We start from the raw sequence: 15191 nt of genomic DNA on the forward strand, positions 1-15191 counted from the left end.
GCTTGCCCTTTAGTGCACTCAGATATCTAGGAGGTGGTGTTCAATGACAAACTAGGGTGTGGCTGGACTGTTTATTCACACTACAATGCTCCACTCCTACTGCAAACGCTTTCAGAGAACCTTTAGGTCAATGTTCGACAGACTTGTTCTGGATGAATGAAACCCGACAGTTATTTAAATCGTCGGACATGTCTACACCTGTCTGAGAATGTGTACCTGTTAAACGTCTCAAATCAATAGCTGTAAGCGTTTTTACTTCAAAAGTTAACAGCCTGATATATGCCATTTCTACATAAAAACAAATATGAAAGATTGTCGTTCTTCAAAAAATCTATAAAAATATTTTAAATGCAAAGTATGTCAAATTAACAATTGAAAGTCATGAAATGATGGATGAAATTATTCAAAAAATCACATGAATGGAATAATGCATCATCAATCATCAAATTCACTTTTTATTCTTGTATAAATATGTTAGTAGGTGTAAACCTATAATGGCCAGCCTATATGTGCTAAACCTATGGTTGTAACAAGAGGAGATGGTGACATAAGACGGATGTAAATCTTTGGCTCCATGGCCACGATAATCACCACATGATTCAACAAGACACCTCTTTGAGTGATGAAGAATAAGAATGAGGTGATGAAGAATAAGGGCACAAATAATCAACCTTTAATGTTGTTGTTGGATAGACTGTCAAAGTATTTTAGACTGTGGAGCATCCCAGTTGAAAATCACATCTGGCATTCACTTTTGGCCCAAATGTGCAATCATTGATAACCTTATCCTCCTGTGAATACATCTGGCAGCACGGCTTAATGCTCAACTATGCAGCAAAGCGCTACAGTATTCACACACGCTCTTTTAATGAATCCAATAATATCTCTAATGTCAAGACATATTATTTAATTAGGTTTCTCTCTCATTTTAAAATGTGTTTAAGAGGCCCAGCCAAAACAACACTGCCTTTCCTTTCACACGATATGCGTGATGAAACATATCATAAGACCTGGAGGAACCGCAAGCCGTAAAAAAACATTTTTCCACCCCATAATCACAACATGCATTCGACATCCCACGGCTGAACCAAAAACGTGTCAGAGAGGTTTTCACTGTACAGGGCTTTTCGTCGTGATTCACTGTACACAACATTTTTCGTTTAGAGAGAGACAAATCTTGGCTTTACTTTTAAAACAGCGTAACTGTCCCGCACACATGACTTATCCCCACGTCCTCCCGTGTTCAACCCTCAACGGGGCAAAGGGAGACTGTGGGAGCCCACCACTTTTTCATCAGCGTCGTCAACAGGGCCAGCAGAGGCTGCTAGGTCGCCGCACATAGATCATCGACACCAGACGAGCATTTCAGTATTTGGGCCAGCGTTTGGACGTGCCTACGTGAGTTCCCTTTTATTTTAGGACTCCTGAGCTGATCCACATGCTGGGGGAAACCATTCCAGTGGAGCTGATCCGCTACATCTGGTTTGTGTCGTGACACGGATGTGATGACTCTGCCTCTGGGTGGAAGGAGCAGGCCTGCCAGTGGCAGACTTAAAACAGTAGTTTACAGTGCAGGCCGCCGCTCCGTGAACCCGGTAGTGCGTGCCGCGTGGGGTGATTCAGCAACCCACGTTTTCGCAATCGCATCAGCGGAAATGACAATGGTTTGAGTCGCCGTCGCTGTATCTCAAAAGACACTCACGAAAATAAAACACGATACTGTATATAAAGACACCTTTGATGCGTTATCAGTGGAAAAACCGTGCATGCGAGCCGGACATTAAACACAATGCATGCGAGCCGGACATTAAACACAATGCCACATAAGCGCCGTGAGCATTAATCTAGATGAATTCATGCCGTAATACATAATACATACGCCACAAAACAATCCACATTATACAGCGACAGAACAAACAAGTACCAAAAGACTAGAAAGCAGTCTGGTGACGCTCAAGCCTCACACGCACCTCCAGACTCGGAGGGAGCGGCTTGGCTAATGAAAATACCTAGAAAGAGGAAATCTGTTCCAAATCCTAGCCGTACGAGCCGCGTTCACAGAGAGCTAAAAATGAAGCAGATCCCCGGTGTTAAACGGGGGAGGGGGGGCCTTACAAGTCTACTGGACATCTCCCCAGCCTCGCTGCTATGAGGGATGTCCGAGATACTGGAGCAGGGAGGGGGGGTCCCCCTATCAATTATGGAACCCTGCAGGAGAGATGGGGCTGAGATCATGCGTGTGCGTGCGTGCGTGCGTGCGTGCGTGCGTCTCTTTGGCTGGCCGCGGTGAGGCCCTGACCCCCTCAGCGCTGGGGCTGGATGGATAAGGATACGAAGGCTGGGTCCTCTCCCTCAGCGCCTGCTATGTGATTGCAGCTGGCGGGGTTGGGGGGGGTAGGGTGAGTGGGTGCGGGTTCGGGTTCAGAGAATAGATGAGGTTGCGCTGCTCTCGGTTACAGACTTTCTAGGGACGAGACACCCTTTCCCTCCGGAGTGGTCATTCCCGGTTCTCCCCTGCTCTCCGCTGAGCTGCGACCAGGTGTCGATTATTATTATCATCAATTCTATCCACACTGGATCTGGTGTTATGTCATGCGGAGGCCTCCTGAGCGGGTGCGTTCATGTACTTGGCTAATGTGAAAATTAGCCTGCCCAAGTCAAAGTCGTGTTTCCATTCCCAAACCCGGCGAGCAAGAGACGCAGCCCGAGACCGAGATGAAGGAATCCGCAACAGATATCTGAGAATCTAACTCGCTTACTGTAATAACATTTAATCAGATTAGCGGGACAAGTCCCAGTGTGCGGCCTGGGAGGCCCGTGAGGTCGGCCCCGACAGAGAAAGGGACACCGCGCAGCACTGGGTGAGGGTCCGGGTATTGGTGGGGGGGGGGGGGGGGGGGGGTTCACCAGCAGTTCTCACATAAGTCTGGGGAGGGGGGCACTTGTACAGACTTCCTGAGTGTAGAGCCTTGAGTGGGAGAAGCGGCTGTAGACTTGATCCAGAAAGAAATGACCTCACGCTAACTTCAGTAGAACCGCAGCTTTGTGTATTCTTGATAAATACGGCTGAAATTAAGTTTTCCCTATCCGTCGACAAAAAAAAATGCGGACGTATGTGTGGTGCTGGCGTGTATACATGATACAAGGCATGGAATATAAATAATACATCCAGATGCCAGCCAGCCTACTGAAATTTTCCCAAATTGCGGCAGGCAGCAAATCCTTAGCACAGCCTTCCCTCCCAGACGGTTCCCCCTACATATGGTTTTCTGATGCGTGCAGTTTTACACTCCGCATCCAAACCACTTAGACTACTGCAGACACGTAATGCACAAATCCCCGCACGGCAACACAATCGAGAACAGACACAGCGTCAAACGGGCAATCACCGTGGATAATTGTTTCGAAAAACTGTTCATTGGTCAATACTCCACATAAATACGCTCCGAGGGGGCGAGGAATCCAGCAGGCCTTGAATGGAGTGCGGCTATTTCCGAACCGCGTCTCATGCCAGGCGGCCATTAAAGCACACCGCTAGGGTTTCGCTGAGGGAGACCCGGTATGGCTGGGGTCTCGTAGGTCAGGCCTGTTAATGAGTTGTGGGCCGCCGGGCCTCTGGCCAGCAGCAGACGGCCAATTCTAGGTTGCTCTAAGGCAAACAAACTGAGGCCCCGTTTAACCAAACACATTGTTCTGGGGTCGGACCAGAGGAGCACAGCAACCGAATCACTGGGGCAATATTTGCGCCGCCCGATACAGAACATACAAACCTCGAGGTTTACAATGCTTCGCTTTGTGGGATGGTTGTTTTGGAGATTGGTATTTGTGTTGGGCGAGCTGTACGTGAGTATGATTGTGTAACACGTGACGGTGATAGTGTGCCATACGGGAAGAAATCCCAAGAGAGCGTATTCTACACCCCCGGCTATACGTACGACAGGCTCTTCATGAGCAGGAGGCGGTGTCTTGTGGCCTTACCTGCGGCGAGAACTGGTCAGGTAGAGACGCCGGGGCGACATACTCTGGCTCTCCTTCAAGCCATGAGATCTTCAGGGGGTTTTCGTTCAGGCCCCTCTCGTTCTTCAGCGCCAGTTCCTAAAAAGAAAAATAATATAATTAAATACGACCACAAATAAAATAACCACAAATAAAATCAAAAAAGACATTTTTCTATGTGGTTGTTTGAAAAACTATTGTTGCCCTCCCCCGACCATGTCTTTGGTTACATAAAGTATGTACAAATAATAAGAATGCACGAATGGGATGTTGAACTCATACTACCCCCCCCCCCCCCCCCCTCGCCTCCCGCCTACTTCCTCCCTCCTCTCTTCTCCCTCCTCCAGCCTGCCTCCACCCCACTCCCCCCCAACACAGCTCTGGTTCCCCCCCGATTTGTGCCGCTGGAGACCACAGGCCCTGGATCAGGATCGGCTTGGAATGGCAGACGTGTTTTCTACAAGGGAACCACATGACGCGGTGGGGGGAAGAACCACAACTCAAACAGCAAACAATCACAACAATGGGCCCCCGAGAAGCCAGACAGATCAATGAGGCGGCTAGGGCTCTTCCTGCCTTCCCTTCTGCTGGTTCCTATCAGCGCGCCGAGATCCCTTCAGGAGAGGATCCGCAACGGCTCTTCCTTACTTTGGTTTGGTAGACTGGTCCTTGGGGAATGATGAGGGGGCGGGGGGCTCAGGGTCTACAGGCTGCACAGCATCTACCCTTCAAGTGCTAATCAAACTCAGGGGATGGCCGTTCTCCACGTCAGCACCCGGCCGGGGGTAAACAAATGCGGGTCTATGCAAATGGGGTGCGTCGCGTTCGGCAAAAAAGATTGATATTACAGAGTAAACAGAACGCAGGGGGAATGACTGAAGGGGGAAAGAGTTAGGTACTTACAGCTGCTCGGACAGTTGCAAATTCAACCACAGCACTTCCTTTCTTCTTGCTTGACACGAGCACATTCAAAACATCCCCGTACTGGAGGTAAGGGAGGGACAGAACATTCAAATTAGGGTTTTGTATTTCAGCACAAACCGTGACCTTGGGAAATGCAAAACAAATGGCGGGCAAGTAAAGCAACGTCGAACACAAGTAGGGTGCAATATAAAATGGGCAGGGTACAATGCTTCAGGTGAACAAAACAAGCATTCTAATGAGACACCATGTGTGGAATATAGGGCAAATAAAATTGCAAATAGAAGTAACATATACAAGATGAAGGCCCCTGAAAGGTCTCGAGAAATGGACGAGTCGGGGGAGTTAAAGTAGTTAAAGCTGGACGGGCTCACATAGGTCACACGTAGGTCTGGGCGGTGGAGGAAACCATTAATAAAGCAGAGGGTATATGTAATGACCTCAGAGTCTGAGGGAGACAGAGAGCGTAGGGGAGTGAGTGAGTAGGGGAGTGAGTAAGTAGGGGAGTGAGTGAGTAGGGGAGTGAGTGAGGACATGGAGGCTAAAGCGTGGGGGAGGGCAGTTCAAAATGTATTCCCGCTCGTTAGTCATATGTAAAGCAAATCATCTTTGGAGACTATGCTGTAGTTCCTCGGCCTCTGTAGTCGTGGGCCCCTATGTCGCCTCAAATTCGGACACTAGGTAGTTAAGCCGTCGCCTTGGCCCGCGGTGTTGTTTTGAAAAGCAATGAGAAGAGAAGGGGCGGCCTTGGAGAATCACTTTTCTGGGAAATCAAGCACTCTGGGACAGGTCAGGAATGCTAATGGAAGCAAAGGACACTATGAGTGGGCCAATACAGACAAAAGGAGAGTCTCCAATGGGACGCAGTTTCATATAATTTAAATACCCTGTCTTCTCATCCCTCGGGAGGAAGCGGACGAGAAGCCAAGGTATATAAATGCACAAATGAACACACACCTACACACGTTTCCCACGCCGCGGTGGCTATTCTCCACCCGCCATCACGCCATTTCCCGGAACGTGTGAAACCGCATTCAGGGGGGTTTTGGTGGAAATTTCACACCATTCATTTTTGATGCGTTATGCAACCGTGCAACACTTTTTATTCTCATAGAGGTCATTGCTCTTACTGCCTTAAATACCCCGACGCACCTGAGCAGGACACAGAGCGGTGCGACGCCGCCTTCGATGCTCTCCACGTTAATCAATGAGCACGTCCACGCCGCGGGGCAGAGCTGAGCGCATGGCGAAGCAGGGTGCGATTCTTCCCCGGCGTGGGCTCAATCTATTCGGGCTCTACTGGCGTTTAGGACGCATTGGTTTAAATATGCCTTCAGACGCAAGAACGTTCTGCTTCAGTCTGCGCTCTACCCCGGAGCGGTTCTGTGTTTAGGCCTTTATAATCACTGCCCTTCTTTGACGGGGTGTTTATCAAATATATGCAAAGGAGAAATTTGTATTTGTTTTTTTCCTGGAGACTTGCCCTATCCTCGTCCGAGGCCGTCCCTTATGCCACGCCGCCCCGGAGAAGAGCCCTCTGCGGTGTGAGACAGGAGGGTGCTTGTTGGTTGCATGTGTAGAGCTCATTTCATAGAAGCTCCCTTGGTACCGCTAAACCTGCCCGGTAACAGGGGCACTTACAATGGCGTGCGCGGCTTTTTAAAGGGCACTGCAACATTGCCCTGAGCACTTTCACTGCAACAAAACTTAATGGGCCTTGTTTAAGTGTGGAGGGAAGGGGGGATAAAAACCCATCGGGTGTGCTGATGTCATGCAGGCGAACGTGGAGGAAGTCTTTGGTAGTAGGTAGAGTTTGTTCCTCAGCGCCTGGCCGGGTCGGAGAAAAACGCATAACACTCTTGCCGACTGCGTTCAATAGAATATAGAAAAATATGATGAATCCTCACCTTGTGCAGCAGTCTGGAAAGGTCTTCCTGAGAGTAGCCTCCGTTAGTGTCATCATCTTTCTTGCATTTCCACTTCAACTGAGGAGACGGGAGGAGAGATTAAACTGGTACCAAGTAGGGGCGAGGTTCTTTTGGGAATCTCACGATTCGTTAGTTACGACTCAATTCTATCTAATTTCTCGATTGAAAACGATTCCTGATTCCAAATCTATTCTCGGTAAAGAACTAATGCTAGTACATGCTAGTATCAGGATCTACTCTAGTCTGCTAGAAAGGTGGACTGGCAAAGTATGGCATGAAAGCAGAGTATTTGTTCATGAGATTGTCATTCATATATTTTAAAAGTTAATTATAAAACGGATGCAATCGTGTAAACATACAAAGTGGAACCTAAGACAAAGGAAAAAAAAAGGTTTGGAGTTGTGAATTGAATTGAAGAAATAATAATCACGATTCTCAAGTGAATCTACTTTTTCCTCCACCCCTAGTGCAAAGCCTATGCATTGTAACCCTTGCAACAACTGATCTAGGCTCACATGGTTATTTTCCATGCAACAACCAACAAAGCGACCTTCTAATGAAGACCAGATCATCTGCTTGATTTATGTTTCGTTAAAGCATATCTCTTTATCAGAGATCACTAAATAAACATGTTTCAACGTCTTTTTCCTAGATGATTGTAAACTTTGGAACCCATACTTTCGCAATGTTTTCGCTCCACAATAAAAAAGTAACCGGGTCAAGCCCTTATCACAATAACTGTCAGCAGCAGCATTATAAATGCCAGGGGCCAAGAACTCGTTTAGCTGCAGCATTCTGTTCAGTGTCAAAGTAACAGGAATACTGGGAAATGCCCTGTCAACATGGACTATTTTACCACCGGTTGGCCAAACATGCTCGGTTTTCTTTCCGAGATCCTCCACAGTTACCCGATGATAACCTTGCCCATAACTCTTCCAACAGGGTGCTAAAGGGTTTCAGCCCTGTCAAACTTCAATCTAAACCCTAACTTTGCTCAAGATTTGCTAAAAGATTTCCTCTCACTACAAGCCCAAACTTTTTGGATGAGGTGCAATGAACAGATGGCTTTAAAATATTTGATACATACAGGGCTGAATATCCCAATAAAAAGGGATTTGCAGGATGAGGTATTCGTGAATAAAAGCCTCACATGAAAATCATCGTCTGATTGTTTCACTTGACTGCACTTGATCTTCGTATTTTACTGATGTCAAACCTGAACCTCTAAAAGGCCACAGCAGATCAACATGGACAGCGAGTTATGAGGGTTCACTGCCGAGCTAGATTGCTATTAAATCTGAGAAGCAGATTACATATCTAAACAGATTAGCTAGCGTCCCACCGTGGTTCAATATTTTGTGCTGGGTGGTTTCCAGGAAGTAATATAGTCAGCCCTCTCTTTGCGTAGTTACGAGCCCCTTGACAACGACAGGCCTCACCCGAAGGAAAGGGTGTAGGAGCGGCCTCCTTGCTCCGCGGTGAAACAACGTATGTGGTCTCCGAAATAAAAAAGCATTACAAAACGCCTGAAGCCGCAGTGCAAAATCCCCTCTTTTACAAGATATCTAAGAGAAGAGCTTATTTTAAATGAGAAGCACCACCTTAGCCTGCTAAACAACAACATGCACCCACGCACACAAACGGAGTATTCTCTTCTCCCTCCCTCTGCTTGTCTTCGGAGGTACATACCCTGACCCACTGCTCCCAGTCATACCCAGTCTGCTCTTTTAAGCTCATCCTAGGAAACACTTACTTTCAATTTGGGGGTCACGTTGCTCTTGGAACATCTCCCCAGCCCCGAGTCTGAGAGAAAGAGCACACACCAAAAAGAGGGTTGGTTGGGGTTTGGGGGGGGGGGGGTTAGTCTTAGGGGGGAATAGGGGAAAGACAAAGAGAGATTTGTTCAAGCAACAAATGCCGCACTTGTTCCCACATGTGGTGGGAGATGGGTTGTTTTGTCACAGCGGTTCTCGTTGGGGATGGTGCCCTTGTATCAGTCGAAACACGCCCGGACAACCGTGCTAAAGTGGAAATGCACTGGCAGAAGGTTCTGCCCTCAGACTGCTTGGTCGCGGTACGCCCGTGCGCAGACCGAGTGTCGACCTCGCCGCAAGGCACCGGAGAACTGGCTTCAGAAGGGGGGGGGGGGGCGGGGAATGGGGCGGAAATGGAATCCTTATTTTTTCCCTGAAAATGCAATACCATCTGAAAGTTTAACATCATTTATAGTTAACCTGATTGAAACTCTGATATAGCCCTGTAATGCAATAACAGTAATGTAATATGACATTTTTAGGTGGGTCATTTATTTTCAAAACTGATAAGTCAAGTAGAGAAGGGCCGAAATGGAGTGATGAAGATAGATGCTGTTTAGTCACTGTTAAATTACAGTTTAATGTCATTAACTTACATTAATGACTGATGTCTTCCACTGATAAACGTCAGTTTAATGTAATTTACTGTTAAATAAATGATTAATGTCTTCCACTGATAAATGACAGTTAAATGTCTATCCCTGATAAAAGCATACAGAGTCTGACAATGAACTGAAAGGACCAGAAGACGAAATGACCTTGCATAGTTTCATCTGTGACACCAAAAATGCTGGGATGCAAACCCATATACTTCCCGCCAAACCTAATACCTGTGCAGATTAAAAATGTGAATCAAAGTTGTAAGAGTATGTGTGGATAATGGCTGGTTTAAGTGGCCCCACCTGGCCCAAGTCAGACTGAATGGACACTTTGGCCGGGTGAGGCTGCACAACATCCACATTGAGTAATCAATGTGTAACTGGTTGAACCAGACATCACACAAACTCAGGAAGATGGCAACATGAAGCACTTGCCCATGTATCATAATCGACAAACTTAAGGTCACCTAGGCGGCGTGCAGCATGCCCATTGTTGCAAACATCCAAAGGTGACCCTAGAGCTGAACACTAGTAGCCAGCAGACTGCTGTGGGGCAGTGATAAGACGGGGCTAAACCAGATGAAAGCAGGCCTAACCGGATTGGACATGGCCCGTCGGACCATTAATCCCTGCGGTTCGTGGTAATGGAGCCTACCTGGGCGCGTGTAGCCGGCTCCTCTATGTTCCTGCTCCTCCCTCTCCCGCTGGATCTGCTCCCGGATCAGTCGCTGTTCCTCCTGAAGCTGCCTGGAGCCTTCCTCTCTCAGACGGGCGATCTGATGGGACACACGGACACAAAAACATCTCACACACGCACTCACACATTTATTATGCTGTGAAAAGCTATTTATTTTGCATAGGACAGTGCCACGCGGACTCTGACTATACAACCCGGACTCAACTCAAACTGCTTATCTGTTCCTGGGGCAGCGTTTCTACACCGGCTACACTGTAGGATGAGCATGTGTATGAGTAGTGGTGCTCAACTAACCCTTGGCAACAACACCTTGTAAAAACAGTGTAAAGCAGCACAGTGCCACCTACTGGTTACCCCATCATTCCTCAGTGATTCCTTAATGCACATGGCCCCATAATTAAAAGCAATAAAGCCTGTGGAGCTGCCAGGACTCACCTCTGGGTGCTGCACGCAATGCTTTATATATTTATTTGTCCATCGCTGGCTGAACAAAGCACATCGAGTCACGCAACAGCACCTAATAGGCTCTGGGCATTATGACGGGGCCGATATAAAGAATTGAATAAAACAGCCCAGGAATGGGCCTTTGTTCCCAGCCCAAGTTCGTGTTGGAGTCAATTTGACCGGAGCATTTGACAAATAGTGTAACAGACGCACCTGGGTGTGCTTTATTATATCTTGGAGTGCGGCGGGGCTACCTTGCTCCCCGGCCACATGTCCGGTATTACGCGGATGTGATCGTTCTCCTCCAGACCCCGACGGCCCTAATGAGATCCTGATACGACGACGTCACGTACCTCCTCTTCCAGGGATCTCGTGTTCCCCGCTTCCTCCTGGGTCTGGGTCTCGGCCTGACCCTCCCTGGCCTCCAAGTCTGCGTTAGCAACACGCACACACATCAGTCACGTTGCTTCAGTGGTGTTCCACAGAGTGTTAGCTTCAGGTGCCCTTATGTGTGTTTGGTGGTGCAGAGGACAGCAGAGCAGCGGGTGTTTCGATGGGTTTGCAGGTATTGGTTCATTGCCTCGGCCCTTCCAAAATGAAGGGATGAAGTTCTGATTCCCATGTGTGACGGTGAGGGTTGGAACCATTTTCACACTGCATGCTGGTAGCATTTCAAGAACTCAAATGAATATTCATCATCAAAGGCATCTACTCGGTGTACAATCTATTTATCGGATTACACATGTTGGCCAGTTATTCATTAATGACTATTTTGGTGAAAGTTACTGATAACTCACCAAACTTGAATTTCTTCCTCTTGCCATCGAGCTTTCTGGTCCGCTCCGCTGCTTGTTTCTTGGCCGCGCAGATCTTATCATAGGCAGCCTGGAAGGACAACGCAAACCCATGGGGGATGAACACGTCCTGACGTCAGACTTACAGCTACATATATGTGTATTGACAGGCTCTTCTCCGTGACGTCTCCGCACTTACTCTGGCCGCCGCGTCGGTCAGCACCTCCAGAGCCTGGGAGAGCTGGTGGAAGAGGTCCGCTAAAAAAGAGATTCAATTGAAAGAAAATCGATGAATCCACCAAGCAATGACTATCCCCCCCAAAAAAACATTTGTGTCTTATTCGTTTATTGAAGCGAGCTCAGGGGCATACAGGCTTTTATTACACAGAGAGGAAAATGGCACTTCAGGGAGACACCGTCAGCGATAATGAACAAACAAAGTGGTTGGCGACTGAGTGTTCCGCTGAAAAAAGGTGCCAGTTTTATACTCAGTCTGAGGCACTGCAGGGCACACAGGCCCAGAGCCCTGTGGACAAGCAGGGGAACGTCTGCTTGTGCACAGGCCCAGAGCCCTGTGCACAAGCAGGGGAACGTCAAGGAGAGGCGGGGGGGGGGGGGGGGTGGAATGTGACCGGAACTGAGAAGGAGCATGGGCTCGCGTCGCGGTACCCTTCCCGTGCCAGAGCTGCCTTTCAGGTGTGCTATAAACACGAGACATTTCCTGCGTTTAAAAAAGAAAAAAAGGTGCCTGGAGTCTGGGGAAAAGGAGTTTCCTCCAATGACACGGCTCTGCCTTTCCCACACAAACCCAGGGCCTCTCCCCATCTATCTCCCATTAGAGTGCCCCGAGGGCCTACTGCTGCAATCACTCCCAACCACGCAGGGCTCTGTTCCTACACACGCACGCACACACACACACCCACTCAGGATGAGACAGGGCCCCCCCCCCTCCTGCCTTCATAGGAACCGCCATGTTACTGCACGATGCTAGCAGGGCTTAATCACTCACTTATGGGAGGGAGGCCTAACGAACAGATACTGTTTCTCCCAGCGGGGGCCGGCAGGGCACACAAACAGGAGGCTCTGGAGACCGGCTGCCAGCGGAGGGGGTCCGGTTACTTACACACATATTATGGTCTGGAACGCGATCCAACCGGGGGTGATTTGCCGTGCCCACTGGGTAGGTCCCAGTGTCACAACATGTACGGTACGAGTGGGCCGGGCGGCGGGGTGCAGAACACACGGCGAGGGACGGGGGGTGTTGTGGTGCGTGAGGAGGTTGGGAACCATAACCCCAGACTAACCTCTGGTTTGCATATAATAACACCCCATACAACCGCCACATTATTGCACTACACGAGCAGTAGCTCACACACACACACACACCATCACGCAACGGACTCAAAGTCCCAAAGCCTACCCGGCCCTCGTGCAAGTCTGGGTATTTTAGAGTTCTAGTGAGGCCCTCCAAAACCACTTCTTTACAATTTCTGGGAAACAAACCTCCTGCTTTTCTATTATTCCCCTCAACCCCGACAACCATTACCCCCCCGTCCCCGTCCCCCCAATCATTTCCTCGTTTTTTTTTTTGCATAATCAGGAATTGTCTGAGCCATCCAGCAACCGCAAAGACCTCAGTTAAAAACATGCCTCACGACCAGCCTTTTGTCCAAGGTACCCCCCCCTCCCCCCAACAAAGAACCTTCTAGTCCTTCTCCCAAGATGCGTCATTTAAACGTCCTGGTATAATTGTTGACATGTTGGCTGGCAACAGACCGCTTCGGAGGAGACTCCCAGAGCTAGAGGGAAGGTATGGAGTCGGGACGGCCTGCTGGTGTCCGTTCTGATCTCTGGCTACGGAGATGTTGGTGTTCGGAGATGTTAAAGGTGACATTATACCATCAGGTGTGAGTGTGGTTAGCCATTTACAAGACGTTTTGATAATCTGCCTGACATCACAAGTGGGCTTGTCCACCTAGATGTATGACGGATAGATGAGCAACATTAGCTACAGTACACTGGGCAGGCTGGCAGACTGATCTATCCAGCACACATCTAGGTGGACATGCCCACTTGTGATGTCAGAAGAGGCAAACAGCTTGTAACCGCTAATCACACTCACACCTGGTGGCATACTATGTCACCAGGTGTATAAGAGACATGGGATGAGCGGAGCAAATTAGGAGTCTGACATGTTCCGGCGTGTCCTAATGAGCTCATGATTTGGCGCGCGCTTAACACAGTTATGGATGGGGATGTACACCTAAATGCAGCCATGTCCACATATGTGAGTGTGTGAAGTGTTTGAAACAAAAATCATTCTTTATCATACAAAGCACACTAAAAATTGATAATGTTGGGTTTAATGGGTTTGCGATAGAGCTCTTATTTAGTTTTTGGCAACAAGTGGTTGAGGACAGACACTGGCCTTCCATCGTCCCTCTCCCTTGAAGATCGTCCTTTACGCCAGGCAGCCAGGTTATGAAAGCAGACATTGTGAATACATGTTCCATCTTCCATCGCTATATTTACCTGCTTTCGGGTTGTCCGGGTTCTTGTCGGGATGGCATGTCAGCGCTTTCTGTCGATACGCTTTCTTTATCTGTCAGCCAGAAGAACACAGCAGCAGTCAGTTAATGCGGAGGCAGGAAACGCTGACTGACAGTCCAGACACAGGTGTCAGTCTCCCAGTGATGGAGCCTTAGAAATCCCTGGCCTCAAGCCCTGATTATTCTTCATCATGTTGTCCTTGGCCGAGAAAATAATGTCAAATTGATGGACCCATAAGAGAAATGTGCAACAACAAAAAATATGAAACCTGTGAAAAAAGGTTTGATATGCAAGAACCGAAGGCAAAATGTGGTCTTCATTTAGCGGTGGCGTTGAATTGAATCGACACCTGAGCCTGCATGCCCTGGTTTGCGTCTCCTGGACACGTCGCTAATGGAACCTAACCACTGTGGCGAACCGTCTTGCACAATCACAAAGCCACAGACATTTCCACAAGATTTACGAGCGATTTTGGGCCGGCGAGCTAAATTGTACCTCGAGTATTCAGCAACAAGAAAAACTATGATTCAGTCCTAATTCCAATTTAGGAAAAACCAAAATAGCCCCAACCCCGAAGGTTATAATAACACATTTAAACGCCGCGCCACTGTCCGTCACACGTCTGGAAGGTGGCCATTCACATCTTAGGCTTTGGGCCAAAACATTTTTGGCGAGGGGAGGAACACTGGCACACCACGGTGGAACTGGAGAACACTTTTGGACCATTGTAATGTCATGCAAAGTTTGAGTCAGAGCTGATTATGCTGATTCTACCCTCTTTTTTCACGGTGTGAAATGTTCACCACTCTTGGGTTCAGAGAACAGTTAATGACAAGGTGGTTTTCATTAGATATCTTCTCTTAAGGAGAAAGAACATGCACGTAGAAGCCCGGGATGGGGGGGGAGCGGGGTGGGGGCTTTGCTCAGCACAACTCGGGTACACCGACCCATGTGCACATACACACACTACACACAGATGGCCTTTACACTCTCACGCACACTCACCACATCCCTGGCTGGCCGCGCCAGCGCTCTGCATGCTTCGACGAACCCCCAGCCCCTCACTGCTCCCGCGGCCCCCCAGCCCACGAGGCCCCCCTGATGTACCCCCCACAGCTCAGCATAAATCAATCAATCTCCCGCCAGTAAATACTTGGGCCCCCGCTCCTCTGCTGATATATATGGGAAACATTTGCTTCAAAAGCTATAATCCTGGGGATAGGACAGAGTGTGCAGTGTGTCTTTTGGTGTATATTTTTGAGTGTATCCCTGGGAGAGAGATTCAATCTCTGCAGTGCATTCCAAAAGACAAGGAGACAGAGCGTGGTAGCGTGTCCAAGACGTCCACGGTCAGCCACGCAAATACATCTCCAGACAATGTCTAGGTGGTCTCCGTTGTGCATGTGAATGCTTTGATCGTTAAGCCTTTGGATGTTTAATAACCTTGC

General features: G+C 48.5%; 1 protein-coding gene across 1 annotated transcript in view; it reads right to left on the reverse strand.

The window, feature by feature from the left end:
* Positions 1-15191, reverse strand: part of dnajc17 (DnaJ (Hsp40) homolog, subfamily C, member 17) — a 32542-nt gene that overhangs the window by 13532 nt on the left and 3819 nt on the right. Inside the window, exons 2-10 of the mRNA XM_079752132.1 lie at positions 13726-13795; positions 11393-11451; positions 11197-11284; positions 10753-10829; positions 9914-10034; positions 8599-8648; positions 6825-6902; positions 4900-4980; positions 3979-4095 (exon numbers count right to left, since the gene is read on the reverse strand). Of these exons, the coding sequence (XP_079608258.1) occupies positions 3979-4095; positions 4900-4980; positions 6825-6902; positions 8599-8648; positions 9914-10034; positions 10753-10829; positions 11197-11284; positions 11393-11451; positions 13726-13795 (741 nt within the window). The remainder of the gene's footprint in view (positions 1-3978; positions 4096-4899; positions 4981-6824; positions 6903-8598; positions 8649-9913; positions 10035-10752; positions 10830-11196; positions 11285-11392; positions 11452-13725; positions 13796-15191) is intronic.

This window comes from Pollachius pollachius (assembly GCF_949987615.1).
Source record: "Pollachius pollachius genome assembly, chromosome: 15".
NCBI classification, from domain to species: Eukaryota; Metazoa; Chordata; class Actinopteri; order Gadiformes; family Gadidae; genus Pollachius; species Pollachius pollachius.